Raw genomic sequence first — 16,780 nt, 5'->3', positions numbered from 1 at the left:
TTTCTATTTGTAAGTTTTTATTTCACAGATTATTGAATGTGAAAAAAACAAAACTGAGGAAGCAATCCAATAAACACTTACTAGAAGGAAGTCCACTAAACTGAGTAAGACTTACTTCTGGATAAAGATGCATAGGATTTCCTCTGGCCTCAAAGCTATCGATGCCTGTATAATTAAAATACCTTTGGTTCTGCTATATTAAAAAAAGAGCCTCTTCTGTATCATGTACATACTTTTGGACAATAACTAACTAAACCTACTCTTGTAATCCTACTCTGATTACAAGTCTTCTGCCCCATTGTAAGCTAACTTTTTCCCAATAAAAATCCTAAAAGTCTACATTAATGACATTTTTGTTTCCATAGTACCTCCTAATCTTTTGCTTTGCTTTGTGTCCTTTTATTTTGTTCTTTCCTATTTTACAGTAATTGATTCTTTTACTTGATTTTTTTCAGGGAAAAAAACACTTTAAAATATGCATACACTCTCTTTCTTCAGCCTTAAGAATTGTTTTAACTACATCTCAGAACTAACTTCAGAGAAGTCCTAATACAATCAAGAATTGGAAAACATGTTCAGTAAGGAATGCATTTAAGTAAAAGCCCAGACTCCCAGTACATTTTTTTAAGGTTAGGTATTATATATAACATACCAAATGGGGCACTGGCCCTATTATTTCCCAAATTAGCCATGTTCAACTTTCACAATTCCTCAGCTAGGATATCCTTTGATGAGAATTCTGGGAACTTAAGTCCACTCATCCAGAAGTTGCCAATACTGGAAAATGCTATACTGTACAAGATCGACAGGATCTATTTTGGATCACACCACTTTGGACTGCAAATGCAGGGTGACATTTTTGATTCAGGTATCACAGTTTATTAAAAATGTATTATTCAAAGATGTTACTGTGCATAAGGAACACCAAAAATATGACACTCCTTTTTGCAACCCTCAGATCAAAATACTGTTATCTCATTCTAACTCCTTATTGCTTTGAAGCAACATTAGACCCCCAAAACACACTGAATCAGGCCAGGGTCACCTCATTCTGCCCTACAAGAAAACATTCTGCATGTAAGTTATAAATAGGATCTTTTCAGAAGCCTGTTAGGGAAGGAGGGGCTCTGAGACAGCTAGCATCTTCTTTACTTGTGGGCGATCTAGTCCATATCTCTCCTCTTTCTCCACTGGAGCATTTTAAGGAGGCTGAGACTGGCTTTGAAGAGCCGATCGTGTTGGAAGATCATCTGGTGGAAAGTATTGAGAGGCAGGTTCCCACTGGGGTCCGCATGTTTGAGAGTGGTGATGGGTGTGTAGAAGCTGTTGGTTTGATATCGCAATGGAGGGTTCTCAGAAGTGATCACTTTCAGCACATGCTGTCAGAAAAAAGAGCAACACATGGGATCAGAAATGTAATGGACTGACCCCGGTCTGCGGCATGCTAGAAAACGAGCCTCACATACAAGCAAAGGCCGATCTGTGGGATGCAGGCAGTACGTGAAACTATTACTTTCATCTACACAACTGATTCTTTGTTACTGGACAATACCAAGGCGTAACACTTAGATTCACCAGTCAGCTACCGGTACCTGCCTACTCATTCTCCTTGCCAATATCATTTTGGGCTGAGGCTAGTTTCCCCAAAGCCAAGTCACAGACAAAGACTCTGTCCAAATGTAAGCCATTTTTCACAAAATGCTATTGCATTTCATCTCACAACTCTGTGAGATAAGTTGGGCTAAGAGAGAGTGACTGATCCAAGAAAATGGATTTAATATAGCTGTCCAAACAGTAACTGAGATATAGCAGTTCAGGATCAGAGAAAGCCCCAAAGGCCACCCAGTTGGCTTTCATGGCTAAGGCAAGACTAGAATGGATAGTCTCCTGCTTTCTAGCCTGATACCTTATCCACTAGACCAAACTGGCTCTGTTCTTTGCTAAGAAACCTGATACATACTGAGATATTTAGTTATTTTACTTACCGTATTAAATTTATAAACCACCCATCTCCCCAATAAGGCAACTCTATTTGCCTAATTCACTCCATTTCCACGCTAGAATAGTACAGTAGAATATATTAGGAAGCAAAAATGGTTGGTTAAATAGACCTGCTCAGAGTTGCCCAATATGATTCAAAGTCCAGCCTGCCCATGAAAAAAGAAAAAAATCCAAATAATAAATTTGAGGAAATAGAATAATCAATTGTTCATAGGGACAAGGACAGGGTAAAATACATTTGCCGAAGACCAAATATGTAAAATCAGTATGTCATTGAAAGAGTCATGGTTTATGAGATAAGCAAGTATAAAAATATGATAAATACTGATTTCAGAGTATGCAGACTGTAAATTAGCTGATCGACATTATGAATGGCAATCTCTCCCACTACGAGATTAAAAAAAGAACTAGAAGCTTGTATATTGAACTGAAATCTGAACTTAAATAATAGTATCTAACCTCTTTGTCTTCTGTTGGCCTCCAATGACTTTTACCTTGTTAGGTGTCCAAAATATTTAAGCTTTAGCTTCCAGTGAGCTGTCTGGTTTTATTTGATCCAGTATTGAATGATTTGTTCTTGTAATCAAAGCTACTCTCAGTAGTTTCTTCCAATACCGTAACTTCAAGGTATAATTTGTATGATATAGAAATTTAATGAATAAATAAACAATTTCAATATATGGTATCAAGCTTAAAAGCAATTATAACCGAGGGGGAACACTTTCTTGAAGTGGAATGGGACAATGTGCCACAGCCAGCTTGCTGTGGGACAATTTAACAATTCAATTTAATTATTCAAAATAAATAAAAATTATTTTAATTTTTGTCATTCACATTCCATTCTGTCCCTCCTTTTGCATCCTTTCTTTAATGATTCTATTCCACCATTTCTTTGATATTAGTGTAACTCTTATCTCACAGCAAATTATCCCAGGGTGAGTTGTCCCATAGCGAGTTGGCTGCAGCCAATTGGCTGTGGCCATGGTGAATTGGCCGTGGCGAATAAACATGTCTGGAGACCTGCCTAATGTAATAAACACTTGGTGTGGTTGGAAACTACATTTTTTAGCTCATGAAATGGAGGCAAGGACAGCCTGAAAATGGATTTGATGCTGAATACTGTTAAGAATCATAATATTGCTGGAAGGGACCTTGGAGGTCTTCTACTTCAGCCGCTGCTCAGACAAGTGGCTGTGAGGTCTCTGTTAAAAACTTCCAGTGATGGAGCATTCCCGATGTCTGAAGGCAAGCCATTCCACTGATTAATTGTCCTCACTGTTAGGAAGTTTCTCCTTAATTCCAGGTTGCTTTTCTCCTTGATTAATTTCCATCCATTGTTTCTTGTCCTGCACTCTGGTGCTCTGGAAAATAAATTGACCCCCTCCTCCTTGTGGCAGCCTCTCAAATATTGGAATACTGCTATCATGTCCTCCCTAGTCCTTCTTTTCTCTAGACTGGCCATACCCAATTCCTGCAACCGTTCTTCGTATGTTTTAGTCTCTAGGCCTTTAGTCATCTTAGTTGCTCTTCTTTGCACTTTTTGCAAAGTCTCAACATCTTTTTTGTAATGTGGTGACCAAAACTGGATGCAGTATTCCAGGTGTGGTCTTACTAAGGCTTTACAAAGTAGTACTAATACTTTACATGACTTTGATTCTATGCTTCTGTTTATACAACCAAGAATTATATTAGCTTTTTTGGCTGCTGCCACACACTGCTAACTCATGTTTAAGTGATTGTCCACTAGGACTTCAAGGTCCCTCTCACAGTTACTGTTTTTGAGCCAGGTTTTGCCTAATCTGTACTTGTACCTTTGGTTTTCCTGCCCAGGTGTAAAACCTTGCTTTTCTCCACATTAAATTTCATTTTGATAGGGTCCATTGTTCAAGTCTGTCAAAATCTTTTTTGGATCCTGAGCTTGTCTTCTGGGGTGTTGGCTAATCCTGCCAGCTTAGTGTCATCTGCAAATTTGATGAATTTCCCTTTTATTCCCTTACCTAAGTCATTTATGAAGATACTGAAGAGTACTGGGCCTAAGACAGACTCTTGTGGTACCCCACTGCTTACTTCCCTCCATATAGATATACCGGCAGTACCATTAAGGACTACTTGTTCAGTATGGTTTGTCAGCTAGATACACTATCTGGTGGTCATGCTGTTTATCCCATTTTTTTCTAGTTTATCAAGAACTAGCGTGTGGTCTAATTTATCGATTGCCTTGCTGAAGTCCAAATATACTTTGGCCACAGCATTTCGCTGGTCTACTAATTTAGTCACTTTGTCAAAGAATTAAATAAGATTGGTTTGGCATGATCTGTTTTTAACAAACCCATGCTGGCTATTAGTTATAACTTTGCTCATAGATCTGTTTTTTGATTATTTTTTCCAGTATCTTTCCAGGTATTTATGTTAGGCTGATTGGTTTGTAGTTTTCTGGGTCTTTTTTTTTTCTTCCTTTTTTGAAGATGGGAACCACATCAGCTCTTTTCCAATTCTCTAGTAGTTCCCCAATGCTTCAGGATTTTTTAAAGATATGATACAATGGTTTTGAGATAACATCTACCAGCTCCTTCAGAACTCTGGGATGTAATCCATCAGGTCCCGGTGATTTATATTCATCAAAGTCAGACAGGTGTTCTCTTATCATTTTCTTGCTATTTTAATTTTTATTTCTAATCTTTCTTTTACAGTTATGTTTTTGGTAGGTTGGGCTATAGTTTGTGTGAAATTGTGTGAAGAGGAAATTAAAGAGAAATATATTATCAGTCTGTCCAATTATATCCTCCTTATAATTTTTTTTAAAATACCACAAAGCAGTTTGGCATCTAAAGAAAGAGATTCTTGAAAGATATGGGATTTCTTATACTGTAAGTACTTCCTTACTTTTCTGGAACCCTTTTTTCTGGGGCTTTCTGAAACTATCTCAGATCCAGAAACTGCAATATCTCAGTTACTGTTTGGATAGCTATATTAAATCCATTTTCTATGATCAGTTGTATGGAATCTACAATATAGTGGATAATAACAAGTATTTGATGGGTCTTGTTCTTTGGAATCTGTGATGATCAAGGATGATTCTAAGCTAGTTCAGCCATGTAAATCAATGAGGGATTACATTCCAATGTAGCATAATACTGAAGGGCTTCATTATTAGAAGCAATCATCATCACAAAAAATACAACCAGTAGAATACATTATGACTGGAAAACATCTCTAGTAGACCCTGACTATAAGAAGGGTAAAGCTGATGATAATTCCAACTATAAGCCTTTTAGCATACTATAGGAAAGTTGAATGCCCAATTTGTTAGTGCCAAATTCAAATCTTCAATCATAGAATGCCCTTCTCCTGTGCTTGATGGAGCTACCAATTCTTAACTGCTCTTCTGAAGTCCAGGTTGGATTTTGTGAGGAGAAAATTCTAGAGTATGGGAACAGTAATTTAAAAATGCCCATTTCCAATGCTCTGTCAGATGGCATTCTCATCTAGATGATACCTGAAAGGAGTAGGCCCTATTTAACCTGATCAGAAGGCAGATGAACACAGGAGAAGCTGTCTTCAGATAATGCAGTCTGGGGCTATGTACAGCTTTAAAGTTGATAGCTGGCTTTCAATTGCACCCAGAAGCCAACCAACAATCAGTGGTGCTCCAGAAGTAGCAGAGTTCTCTCAAGCTATAAACTAACCCAATGGTTATACACCTACTAGATATGTTGTGCGAATATAGTCAAGCAAGCTAATCCTTTACTGACAGAGTTGGGAGATGGGGATTGCCCCTTAATTTAAAACAAGTTAAACTTCTGACTTTATGGTTCCTCCAAATGTGCCAATATATTATTTATTTTTCTTTTCTTTCTTACTTTTCTTTTGGGGAGGGGAGCCCTAGTTTGATTAATCTTCTGGAGTCAGTCAACACTGCAAGTCACCAGAAGAAATTAAGGCTCCTGGCCAAAGCAGAGGTCCCAGTAAGCATCAGAGACTAGGCATTTATTCTAAAACAAGTAGGGAGAAGCATCATCTTACCTCAGCCACCTCTTCTGGAGATTGCCCCAGTGCAGTGAAGACCTCCTTGGAGTAGGCTAGGTAGAAATTGTGAAATATATCCAGTGTCTCTTTATCCACACCGGAGAGATCCATGCTTGCTACCTCGTCATAAAGCTTCCTCTCAAACTCTGATATCACTGGTCCTGGCTCAATCAAACTGATTCTGTGGGAGGAAAGAAACAGTGAATAATCAGGATCCATTCCACCCTTCCACTGATGAGCAACCTAACAATGTTTGACAAAGAAGCAGGTTTCCTCTTGTCTTCTAACATTGGCAAGAACCAGCAGTATGCCAGAAGTGCTGTGTCATCCCAGCAGATACCTTAAGATGCTTCCTATTGGTTCCACATAGTTATATGACTTAGAATACAAGGCCTGGGCTTTACTAAGCAAGAGCTCTTAGCCCACTTCAGTTCAAAAAACTATACTATGAAGAAAAAATTGAAACCATTTTACAAATCTCTCTTTTGATTTAGAAGAATTTAGTTTTAATGCGTTTCTCATGCTTTCTTTCAGCCCCCTAGTCTTGCAGAGAAGGTCTGTCTGGGTCTGATGTTTATAGCAAATAAAATCTTAAATTAAAGAGGCAGTCAGTCAGTTTTTTATTATTTGTGACTAGCATAATAAATTATAATCAAAACTATGAAATGGTAAAATATCAATATAACATTCAAACAGCGTTCATCACACATTCTCTACCACTGAAGTCAACAAATGCAGCAAATAGCACCCCTTGAGGTCCATATTTCAGACAGAAGTTGTAGATTTAGGCACCAATTGAGCATGTTTAAAGATCACTTGTTGTTCAGCTAATGTACTTCCCGTCTGTCTACTACTCCCAAAGGATTCCAGCCCAAGTGTTTGGAAAAAAGTTTACTATCACCAACAAACAGAGAGGGTAATCATTAGAGCAGGAATTCTCTCCTTTGTTGTTTAAGGGTTCAACAGAGGCATTAGACAGGATGAGAAATAATGGCATTGAAAATTTAAAGAAGAGATTTACTGAGGGCTTTTTCATGATAATTTAGATTTTATTTTTATAAAAGCCTCAAAATGGTATTAATATTTAATGAAGAAATTGAAGTGCATTAGCTGGCTTTTAAGTAAATAAACAATAAAAATGATAATTAAGAATATGAACATACATAGAATCGTATCAGCGAATTATAGGGCTGGAAGCGATATTGGAAGTTTTCTAGTTCAACCCCTATCCAAGGCAAGAGTCCTTGTACCATCCGGGATAAATGATTGTCCAATCTTATCTTGAAAACCTTCAAGATCGAGAGACTTGGATGAAAAAACTGGTTTTAAAATTGAAAAGATTATATATCTAGAGGTTATATTTAATAATATGAACTGTATGTATAATTATGTTAAGGCATGGCATGATATCAAAAAGGACTTCTTAAAGTTGGACAAATTAAACTGTCACTATTGGGCAAAATGACAGGAATTAAAATGACTTACTATGGGTACTATTTTATTTATTAAATTTATATGTTTATTTATTTATTTATTTATTTTTGAGACTTATATACTGCTTTAAGTGCAAGCACTCTCTAAGCGGTGTACACCAGTAAGCAATGTATATATATATTTACATTGCCCCCAACAATCTGGGTCCTCATTTTACCTACCTCGGAAGGATGGAAGGCTGAGTCAACCTTGAGCCGGTGAGATTTGAACTGCTGACCTGCTGAACACAGTCAGCTAAAGTGGCCTGCAGTACTACACTCTAACTGCTGCGCCACCTTGGCTCTTTTTAGATGTTGCCCATCTCCCTGTTGAGTGACTCTCTACAGCTAATATTGATATTCTTTTTTTTAAATTTCTTATACTTTACCTTTTTCTTTTCAATTTCATTTTTGATATCTTATCTTTTGTAGAAATTTAAATGTAAAGTGTGTGTGTGTGAGAGAGAGAGGGGGGGGAGAGGGAGAGGGAGGGAGGGAGAGAGACAGACAGACAGACAGACAGACTTGGCAATTTTAAGATGTGTGGACTTCAACTCCCAAAACACTGCATTAGAGATTTGTACCCTTTTAACATATAAAAATGACAATTCCTTGACCTTATTTCTATTCTACCAATCAATGTTATTTTCAATACATTTTGGAGAGATAAAAGATTTCCTTAAGAACCATCTCCAGATATTCTGCCCATACTTTGTGTTTAGGATCCTAACTTCACAGAAGATGAGGAGACATAGATCCAAAGGAATATTTCATTCCAAGGTTTTTTAAAATAATCCATTTTCCATTTATATGATTATACGTTCCTGTCATCTGCAAGGACAAGGGGTAATTTAAACATTTATTAAACAAGAAAGGGAAAAAATAACACTCAGTTTTAAAATGACCACCTGCCCTTTTCTGAACTCTGTTATTGTTTTTGAACCACCATCATAATTTATTTCTAAAAAAATAAATGCCAAACAGCTAAAAAACAAAAACACAATATTTAAAAGCATATATCATTACTACTTTTCCTAAAAGCAATCTAATGATTCAATATTCTCCAGTTAAAAGAAACCCAGGGAGAAGAGTTCTCAGTGCTTGAGAGCTTAAAACAAAAAAAGCTACACAAAAAAAAGTATTTCCACATCTTGACTTAAGGGATACACACGTTTGGGAAAAGTTTTTAGAATTGCTTCTTTACCACAATTCTCAGAGGTTAACATTTGAGAAAGTTGGTGTCTAGATGCAAGGCCACCCCAGTGAAATGAGCTGAGTAAGGATCTGAATAAGTACTTTCTCCATCCTAGCCTAGTGCTGCAATCCAGGTCACTAAAGGTAGGGCAGCTAGAGATGACTAGAGTGTGCTGTTCAGTGATTGGAGCTGAAAGCTGCTTTGACTGGACTATGAAATCTGAGTGGTAAAAATCCAAAGGACCAATAGATGACAACAAAGAGATAAAAAATATGAATATTTTGCTGCCATCAGTGTTTCTATGGATTCTTTCAGCCCAGATTTAATCGCACTAAGCTTTAGTAACTCTGGAAAAATAAGACTCAAGGTTTGCACACAATCTTGAGCTGCATGCTTGCTCGTTTAACTTTTACTGATCCTATCCTGAGTTGTATTAATCTAATAATGCCCAAAGAAATGCAATTCCTTCTCAGAGAAACTTCCGTCGTGATCTGTCTTAATTCCAAACCCACTGTATTTACCTGATCCCAAATTTTAGAGCCTGCAGGGCTAAGCTCTCGCAGAAACCCTCCACAGCAAATTTGGAGGCAGAGTAGATATCGTTGAAGAGGAGACCTGGAGGGAATTAAGTATTGCAAGAAAAAAAAAGATGACTCATAGATATGAGTGGTTTGTTCTCTTTTACTATTGCTAACAAGACTTCCCAAAAGAAAAGTGAAGTTGCTTTGCACTGAGTAGCAAACCTGTCACTTCTTGGACCTACCCTGCTGCTGTGCTTTTAATTTTGTTTTTTTAACCCAATATATAGATATTAAAGCAAATAAAGCTTTTCTAGAGCCAGAAAGGAGGTATGGAAAAACAACATGGGTTTATAGTTTAGTGTGTCAACCTCTTTGTAAGACTGAGTTAGCAGGACTGGTAAAAGAAGGTAGAGTTTCATATACATTTGGGGATGGCGTTGGCCCTTGCCTGCATAAAGAGAACCATTCTGGCTATATTTGATTTGGCATTGAACCATAATGCAGCAAACCACCTGTTAGTCTAATGTGTTGTGTGAACCTAGTATATGCCATAAGTCTATGGTTTAGTGTATCACGAGAACTTGGAATATCTGATTTGAGTTAAATGAACTGAACAGTGTCATGTGAACACAGACATAATCACTCACAGGTTTTGATTAGAAAACTGAAGTCCAGAGAGTTCCTTTTACTTTATAGTGTAATATCTTATTCTCTGGCTGCCTCTGCAGTGTTTACTTAACTAGATCAATTAAAGACTAAGTAGCTACATTTGTACACTTTGTAGAACTTTGTTGGTTTAAACTTTTCTTATTGTTTAATGTGTTGTGCAATCACAGGTCATTAATTTAACTTCTCATTTAGTTTATTTATGTGTACCCAGAAGATCAGTTATGTTAAGTCTGTAAAGGTCCCTAATGGGATGTTGACAAATAAATACACAACAGATCAGCTTGAATGCTTTTTAAAATCCTCTTAAGGTTCATGAATGATTTTGCCCAAGGAGGGAAGTGTTTTGGGTCCCCTTCCCTTTCTTTGCAAGCCCCTTCCCCTGCAAGGTACTTCTAGGTTCCTTTGCATGACTTGCCTCCAGCTCTTTGTTCTGTAGCAAAGAAAGGACGGAGCTTAATGTTAAAAGGATCTTGACAAGACTCTCATTGCCTGCAACCTTGCAGAGCTGCTACCTGTCAGAGAAGACAAGATGGACCAACAGTATGACTTGGTATAGGCCAGCTTCACATGTCCCAGACAAATAGCCTGTATTTAGCAGGTGATGCAGTTGCCATAGAAATCCATTGGTAAGGCAGCTTCCATTCTCCAGAACTCGTCCCACCCTCATCCTCTGGGATAATCAAGGTTGGTTGTCCAGAGATTCTAGAACAACATTCTCCTTTGCCCTCTGAAAGAAGCTTCACCTTGCAAACCTAAGACGCTGCTCATCACAACAATATGCCCTCTCTTTTGTTGCTTCATGTCAGGGAAGATTTCCTGGATAAGGCGCACCAAGCCAAAGAAGTTGGTGTCGAAGAGGCGTTGAATTGAGGCCATGCTCTGGCTTTCCACTGGACCAATCAGACCAAATCCTGCATTGTTCACTGTGTGGGAAGGGAGTGGTTAAGTTAGCAAGAAGGAACAGGAGAAAACAGTATTTCAAATACTTGTGAATTTGCGAAATCAGCAGAGAGGAGGAGAAGATGGTGTTATAATCTAACTCATTACCTTGAAATCCTAGCAATTGTTAGCAAAGATGACACTGACCTACTTTGAGGATCTGTTGGGCTTTCTTTGTATTTTGAGAAACACCTGAACAAGGTTGTTTCCAAATGGCGGCTCACAGAGCTTCCCATATTGCACAGGAGCCCCCGAGGGTTGTGTGCTCTCTCCACTTCTCTTCTCTCTATATACCAATGACTGCATTTCAAAAGATCCATCTGTTAAAGTACTGAAGTTTGCAGATCATACAACAGTGATTGGCCTCATTTGAGACAACAATGAATCTGCATACAGATGGGAGGTTGAACAACTAATCTTGTGGTGTGGCCGGAACAATCTTGAACTGTAGAAACTGTAGAAATAACAGTAGACTTTAGAAGAAACCTTACTATTCTACAACATGGTATCAACAGTAGAGACCTTCAAGTTTCTAGGTTCTATAATATCTCAAGATTTAAAATGGACACCTAACATCAAAAACGTCATCAAAAAAGCACAACAAAGAATGTTCTTCCTACACTAACTCAGAAAGCTCAGACTGCCCAAGTTGCTGCTGATACAGTTCTACAAAGGAATTGTTGAGTCTGTCATTTGTACCTCTATAACTGTCTGGTTTGGCACTGCAAGACAGACAAGATAGACACAGACTTCAACAGATAGTTAGAACTGCAAAAATTCCTACCAGCCTGCCTTCCATTGAGGACCTGTATACTGCACAAGCAAGAAGAGGTCTGTGAAAATATATACAGACGGGGCGTTGTCTTACCTGAACGCCTTTTCTCAGCACGGAGATGGCTAATCCACCAGTGGGTTGAGACTGTATTCCTGCTCAATCAGATCAGTCAGCCAAAGTTGCCACACCCGTCCTGGACCACGAGATTCCCAGTCTTGACACGAGCGAAGCCATTGACTGACAGCAAGACGTTTTGGCTCAAACTATCTGACCCTAAGCCCTCATGGCCTATAAGGGTGGGTATGGATTATCCATCTCCGGGCTGAGAAAAGGCGTTCAGGTAAGGCAACGCCCCTTCTCCAGCACTGGAAATGGATAATCCACCAGTGGGACATACCAAAGCCTACTGTCCCTCAGGGTGGGAAATAGACTGGTCCTGTGTGGAACTTTGGTTTAAAACCTGCTGGAGAACCCTCCTGCCGAAGGAGGCCTCTGCAGAGGAGTATTTGTCGATTTTATAGTGACGAATGAATGGGGAAGGTGATGCCCATGTGGCTGCTCTGCAGACTTCTTCAATTGGAGCTTGCATGGACCATGCTGCCGAAGTGGCCGCACTCCTTGTGGAGTGCGCCGTGACGTGTCTGGGGACCGGCAAGGCCTCCGCCTGGTATGCTCCAGCGATGCATGCTCTGATCCACCTACCCACAGTGGAGGAGGAGACCTTCCGACCCCTAGAGGAGGCGTGAAAGGATATAAAGAGAGCCTCTGAACAGCGGAATTCCGCTGTCCACGCGGTGTAGTACCTTAGGGCCCTGCGGACGTCTAATGTATGCCATTGTCGTTCCAGGCCGTGTGTTGGTTTTGGGCAAAAGTCTGGTAGGACTATTTCCTGTGACCTGTGAAATAGGGAATTGACTTTTGGGATGAATGAAGGGTCTAGTCATAGGACCACCCTGTCCCTGTGGAAGCAACACAGGTCCTTCCTTGTTGAGAGTGAGGCTAGCTCGGAGATACGACGAGCCGACGTAATTGCTATCAAGAATGCTACCTTGTGGGTTAGGTAGCGGATGTCACATGTCTCTAGTGGTTCGAATGGTGCTCTGGTGAGAGCTTGCAGTACCTGCGGTAGGTCCCACAAGGGGTACCTGTGTGCGGTGGGTGGCCTAATGTTCGTGGCCCCTTTGAGGAAGGAGCGAAGTAGGGGATGTTGACCCAGGGGTTCCCCTGAGTTACCCAACATTATTTTTGAGAGGGTGGCAACCTATCTGCGCAGTGTGTTTAGTGCTAAGCCTCTCTCCAGGCCGCTTAGTAGGAATTCCAAAATATTGGGAACCGTGAGTTCTCTGAAAGTCAGGCCCCGTTCAGAGCACCATGATTGGAAGTTTTTTCACGTGGCTTCATAAATACGGTTTGTGGAAGGGCATCTGGAAGCCTGGATGACCCTGATTACTCCCTGGGAACAGAGTCCGTTTGCTAGGATTGACCGCTCAAGTGCCAGGCGGCTAGTTGTAGCCATTGTGGCTCTGGGTGGAAAATTACCCCCTGGCTGAGTGAAATCCTCTCCGGGGGGATCCACCAGGGATCCGTGCGGGAGAGACTTCTCAAGTCTGCGAACCAAGGTCTCCTTGGCCAGTATGGGGCCACCAGAATTATCTCGACTCGTTCCCGGAGTAGTTTGCATATTACGGCCGGAAGGAGAGGTAGTGGGGGGAAAATGTATAGCAGACCCCTTGGCCATGGACTCCGCAATGCGTCTGTCTGTTCCGCTCCCGCGGATGGAAATTGGGAGAAGAAGTGAATCAGCTGGGCATTGGATTGGGATGCGAATAGGTCTACCTGAGGACGACCAAAGTGATGGCAGATCTCCTTGAAGATTCTCGGGTGGAGGCGCCATTCCAAGTGATCCACTGTTGTTCTGCTCAATATGTCTGCCTGGGTGTTTGCTTCCCCTGATATGTGATCAGCCTTGATTGAGACCAAGTTTTGTTCTGCCCAAGTCCCCAGTAGACGGGCCTCGGACCATAGGGAGCGGGAGTGAGTGCCCCCGTCGATTTATGTGGGCCTTCGCTGTCACGTTGTCTGTAAGGATTAGTACGTGTCGGCGTTTTAGCACGCTGTGGAAGTGTCGTAGAGCCAGATGGATGGCTCGGAGTTCGAGCCAGTTTATGTTGTGTCGGAGATCCACTGCGGACCAGCGGCCCTGTGTCCACTTGGTCCCGAGGTGTGCTCCCCAACCGAACAGGCTTGCGTCGGTCGTGAGTACTAGTCTGTCCGGCTCCCTGAAGTGGGAGCCTCTGAGTAAGGCTGGTGATAGCCACCACGTGAGGGAACGTCGTGCCCCTTGTGGCAGTCCTACCCTTTTCTGAGATGCACTGAGTTCCTGCCTCTGGAACGGAAGCATGAACCACTGCAGTTCCCGCGAGTGCAGCCTTGCCCATGGAACGATTGCTATGGTCGATATCATTTTCCCTAATAGTTGGGAGAGGCTGACCAGCGTTGCTGATTGTCGTCGGCGCAGCTGGGTTATTGCCTCCTTTATGCTGTTTTGGTGTTCCTGGGAGAGGTACACCTTGCACTCTACTGTGTCTATTATGGCCCCGAGGTGAAGCAGTCTCATTGAGGGGACCAGGTGGCTCTTGAGGAAATTCACCGAGAAACCGTGTTCCTGGAGCAGATCTACTACTAATTTGAGGTCCGCCTGGGTGGAGTGGATGGATGATGACTGGATTAATATGTCGTCCAGGTAGCACTGGACTCTGACCGGTATTGCCCTTAGCTGAGCTGCCAGGACCGCTAGAATCTTGGTGAACACCCTGGGAGCCGAGGATAGGCCGAATGGGAGCGCCCTGTATTGGAAGTGGCGTCCCCTGTACGCGAACCGTAGGAACCGGCGGTGGGCCAGAGAGATGGGAATATGTAGATACGCCTCCGTGAGATCGATAGATGTCAGGAGGTCTCCTTTTCTTACGCTTCCTAGTATGGAGCATAGTGTTTGCATCTTGAATTTGCGATATGCCAGATGGAAATTTAGGGAAGGACTGATGGGGAGTCATCTGAAGCGGCGGAAGGGGTGGTTATTCCCCCGAAAGGGCCGCTTTCCCTTTCCCTGTGCTTGTTGCCTAGATCTTGGGTTTTGTCTTTCTGGTTGTCTTTCCTGCCTATCCTGTCTGGCCTGAAATGGCTGCGAAGGCTGTGAGTAGACAAATCTGGTTTCTAAACGAAAGGACTGCTTCCTTCCGTAGTGACCTGGGCGCCTCTCCTGTCTTTTGAGAATGTGATTAAGGACCTTGCGTTTGTCCTTATTCTCTGTTAGATAAGGCGTTAGTGCCTCGCCATACAGTTTGGTCCCTTGATATGGGGCAGATGCTAGTTTCCATTTGGATTTAGCATCGGCTTGCCAGTGTTTTAACCAAAGCAGCCGTCTGCCCGTGATATTTGATGCTATGGCTCTGGCTGAGAATCTGGCCGCCTGGAGTGTTGCATCTGACACATATTCTGTGGCTGCTACCATTTTGCTGAGTTCCTGATGGGTATGGATGTCCTCTGCTGGTACTCGGCTTTGTAACTGGCGGAGCCAACAGAGTGTGGCTCTGCTGAAAAAGGAAGCGGAGGTAGCGGCTCTGGTAGCCCAAGCTGCTGCCTGATGAGTTCTCCGGTAGGTGGACTCGCATTTGCGGTCCTCGGCCTTAAGGGCCTCGGAGAAGTCTCCTGATATGGCAGTGGCCGATACGAGGGGCCCTAAGGGCTCGTCCACCGTTGGAACCTCCAGAGCCTCCTCTAGTTCCTTGGCCATGCTGTATAGCCTCTTGTCAGTGTTCCCCGGAAGAGGTAAAGCAGCTGGCGAGATCCATTGCTTCCGGATCGCGTTAAGAAACAGGACCGGACAAGGAATGCGGTGTTGTGTGGTTACCTTTTCGGCGAACCTGAGATCGGCCTCCGCGTCAGGAAGGGTGGGCTCTGCTGGGGTTCCCTGTCCGAGATGAGCCGTGGATTCGGCCTTATGCAGTAGGGTGACAAAAAGAGAAGGATTAAAGAGACCGTTGAAGGAGGGCGTCTCAGGTGGTCTGTCCTCGTCTTCGGACATCTGGACCTCCTGTGTTGCGCCTGGTTGGTCAAGATAGGAGTCCTCGGAAAGGGATGACACAGAAGGGGAGGAGGGACCTTGCTGAGTCTCCATTTCCTCCTGATGGCTGGTTTGTGCCTCGACACTGCCGGCCTGGGACCCTGGCCCCTGGCTTCTAGAGCTCGGTCTACCGCTTGCGCTATCAAAACCGCTAGTCGGTCCTCTGATGGAATTAGATGGGCCAGGTTCGTTTGTGTCCCCGTTGCTGCGGGTATGAATGTGGTCTCGGGAATTCCCTGTGGCCTCTGTGGCGATGAGGATTGGAATAGGGAGGAGAACTCCCCTGTTCCGCCTCGTGTGGGGGGCTGTGATGACTCCCCCGTTGACCAGACTCCCAGTGGGGATGATGGAGCCCCCAGTGGTAATTCATGAACTAGTTCCCCGTTCTGATTCTTCTCAAGTCTGGCTCTTTTCTGAGCCCTGGCAAATTCTTTTTCTAGGGCTTGGTGCCTCCTGCTTGCCTGCTTGTCTGCCTTCCTGGAAGCCTTTTTTGGTAGACCTGGCCTTAGAGACCGTTTGTTGTCAGAACCCTCTGAACCGGGTGCTCCTGACGTGGAAGGCAGGGCTCCTGTAGAGGGGATGATCGCCTCCTCCATTCTCCAGTAGCGCAGGGCCACAATAGGGGGACCCCGGTACTAGGAGAGTAAATACACTGGGTAAGGACAGGCGCACTACAGGGGGCGTCTGGAATCCAGGTACAGCCTGTGTGTCTAAGTTCGAATCAACGGCTGTGCACGGGTAAGGACAGGCACACTAATGGGGATGCCTGGAATCCGGCCCAGTCTGCTATGGATAAGGACAGGCACACGATTTGGGGGGTGCCTGGAATCCACGCTATAGTAATCCGGATGCGTATAGGTCCACAATGGGGGTCCTTGGAATCTGGATGGAGCCAGTTAATTAATTAACTAATTAATTTGTTAGTTATTAATTAATTGAGCGTTAATTAATCAGAGGCGGGGAGGCGCCAAGTCCTGGAAAGTGAAGTTGCTATTATGCTACTATCCTGTTTCCTGAAGGAATTTTTTTCCCCCCTAGGAATTTATTGATGTGAGTACT

General features: G+C 42.6%; 1 protein-coding gene across 2 annotated transcripts in view; it reads right to left on the bottom strand.

Annotated features, from left to right (window-relative positions):
* Positions 1-16,780, bottom strand: part of LOC120305433 (retinol dehydrogenase 8-like) — a 30,266-nt gene continuing 13,486 nt past the window's right edge. The window contains exons 4-7 of one of the 2 annotated variants that reach the window (XM_039337257.1): positions 10,628-10,807; positions 9,216-9,309; positions 6,025-6,208; positions 1-1,379 (exon numbers count right to left, since the gene is read on the bottom strand). In XM_039337257.1, the coding sequence (XP_039193191.1) occupies positions 1,164-1,379; positions 6,025-6,208; positions 9,216-9,309; positions 10,628-10,807 (674 nt within the window). In that variant the 3' untranslated portion in view covers positions 1-1,163. The remainder of the gene's footprint in view (positions 1,380-6,024; positions 6,209-9,215; positions 9,310-10,627; positions 10,808-16,780) is intronic. The other variant, XM_039337258.1, reaches the window with a different exon arrangement.

This window comes from Crotalus tigris, unplaced genomic scaffold (assembly GCF_016545835.1).
Source record: "Crotalus tigris isolate CLP2741 ecotype Arizona unplaced genomic scaffold, ASM1654583v1 scf7180000017673.840971, whole genome shotgun sequence".
NCBI lineage: Eukaryota > Metazoa > Chordata > Lepidosauria > Squamata > Viperidae > Crotalus > Crotalus tigris.
This window is presented reverse-complemented; position numbering and strand designations above follow the sequence as displayed.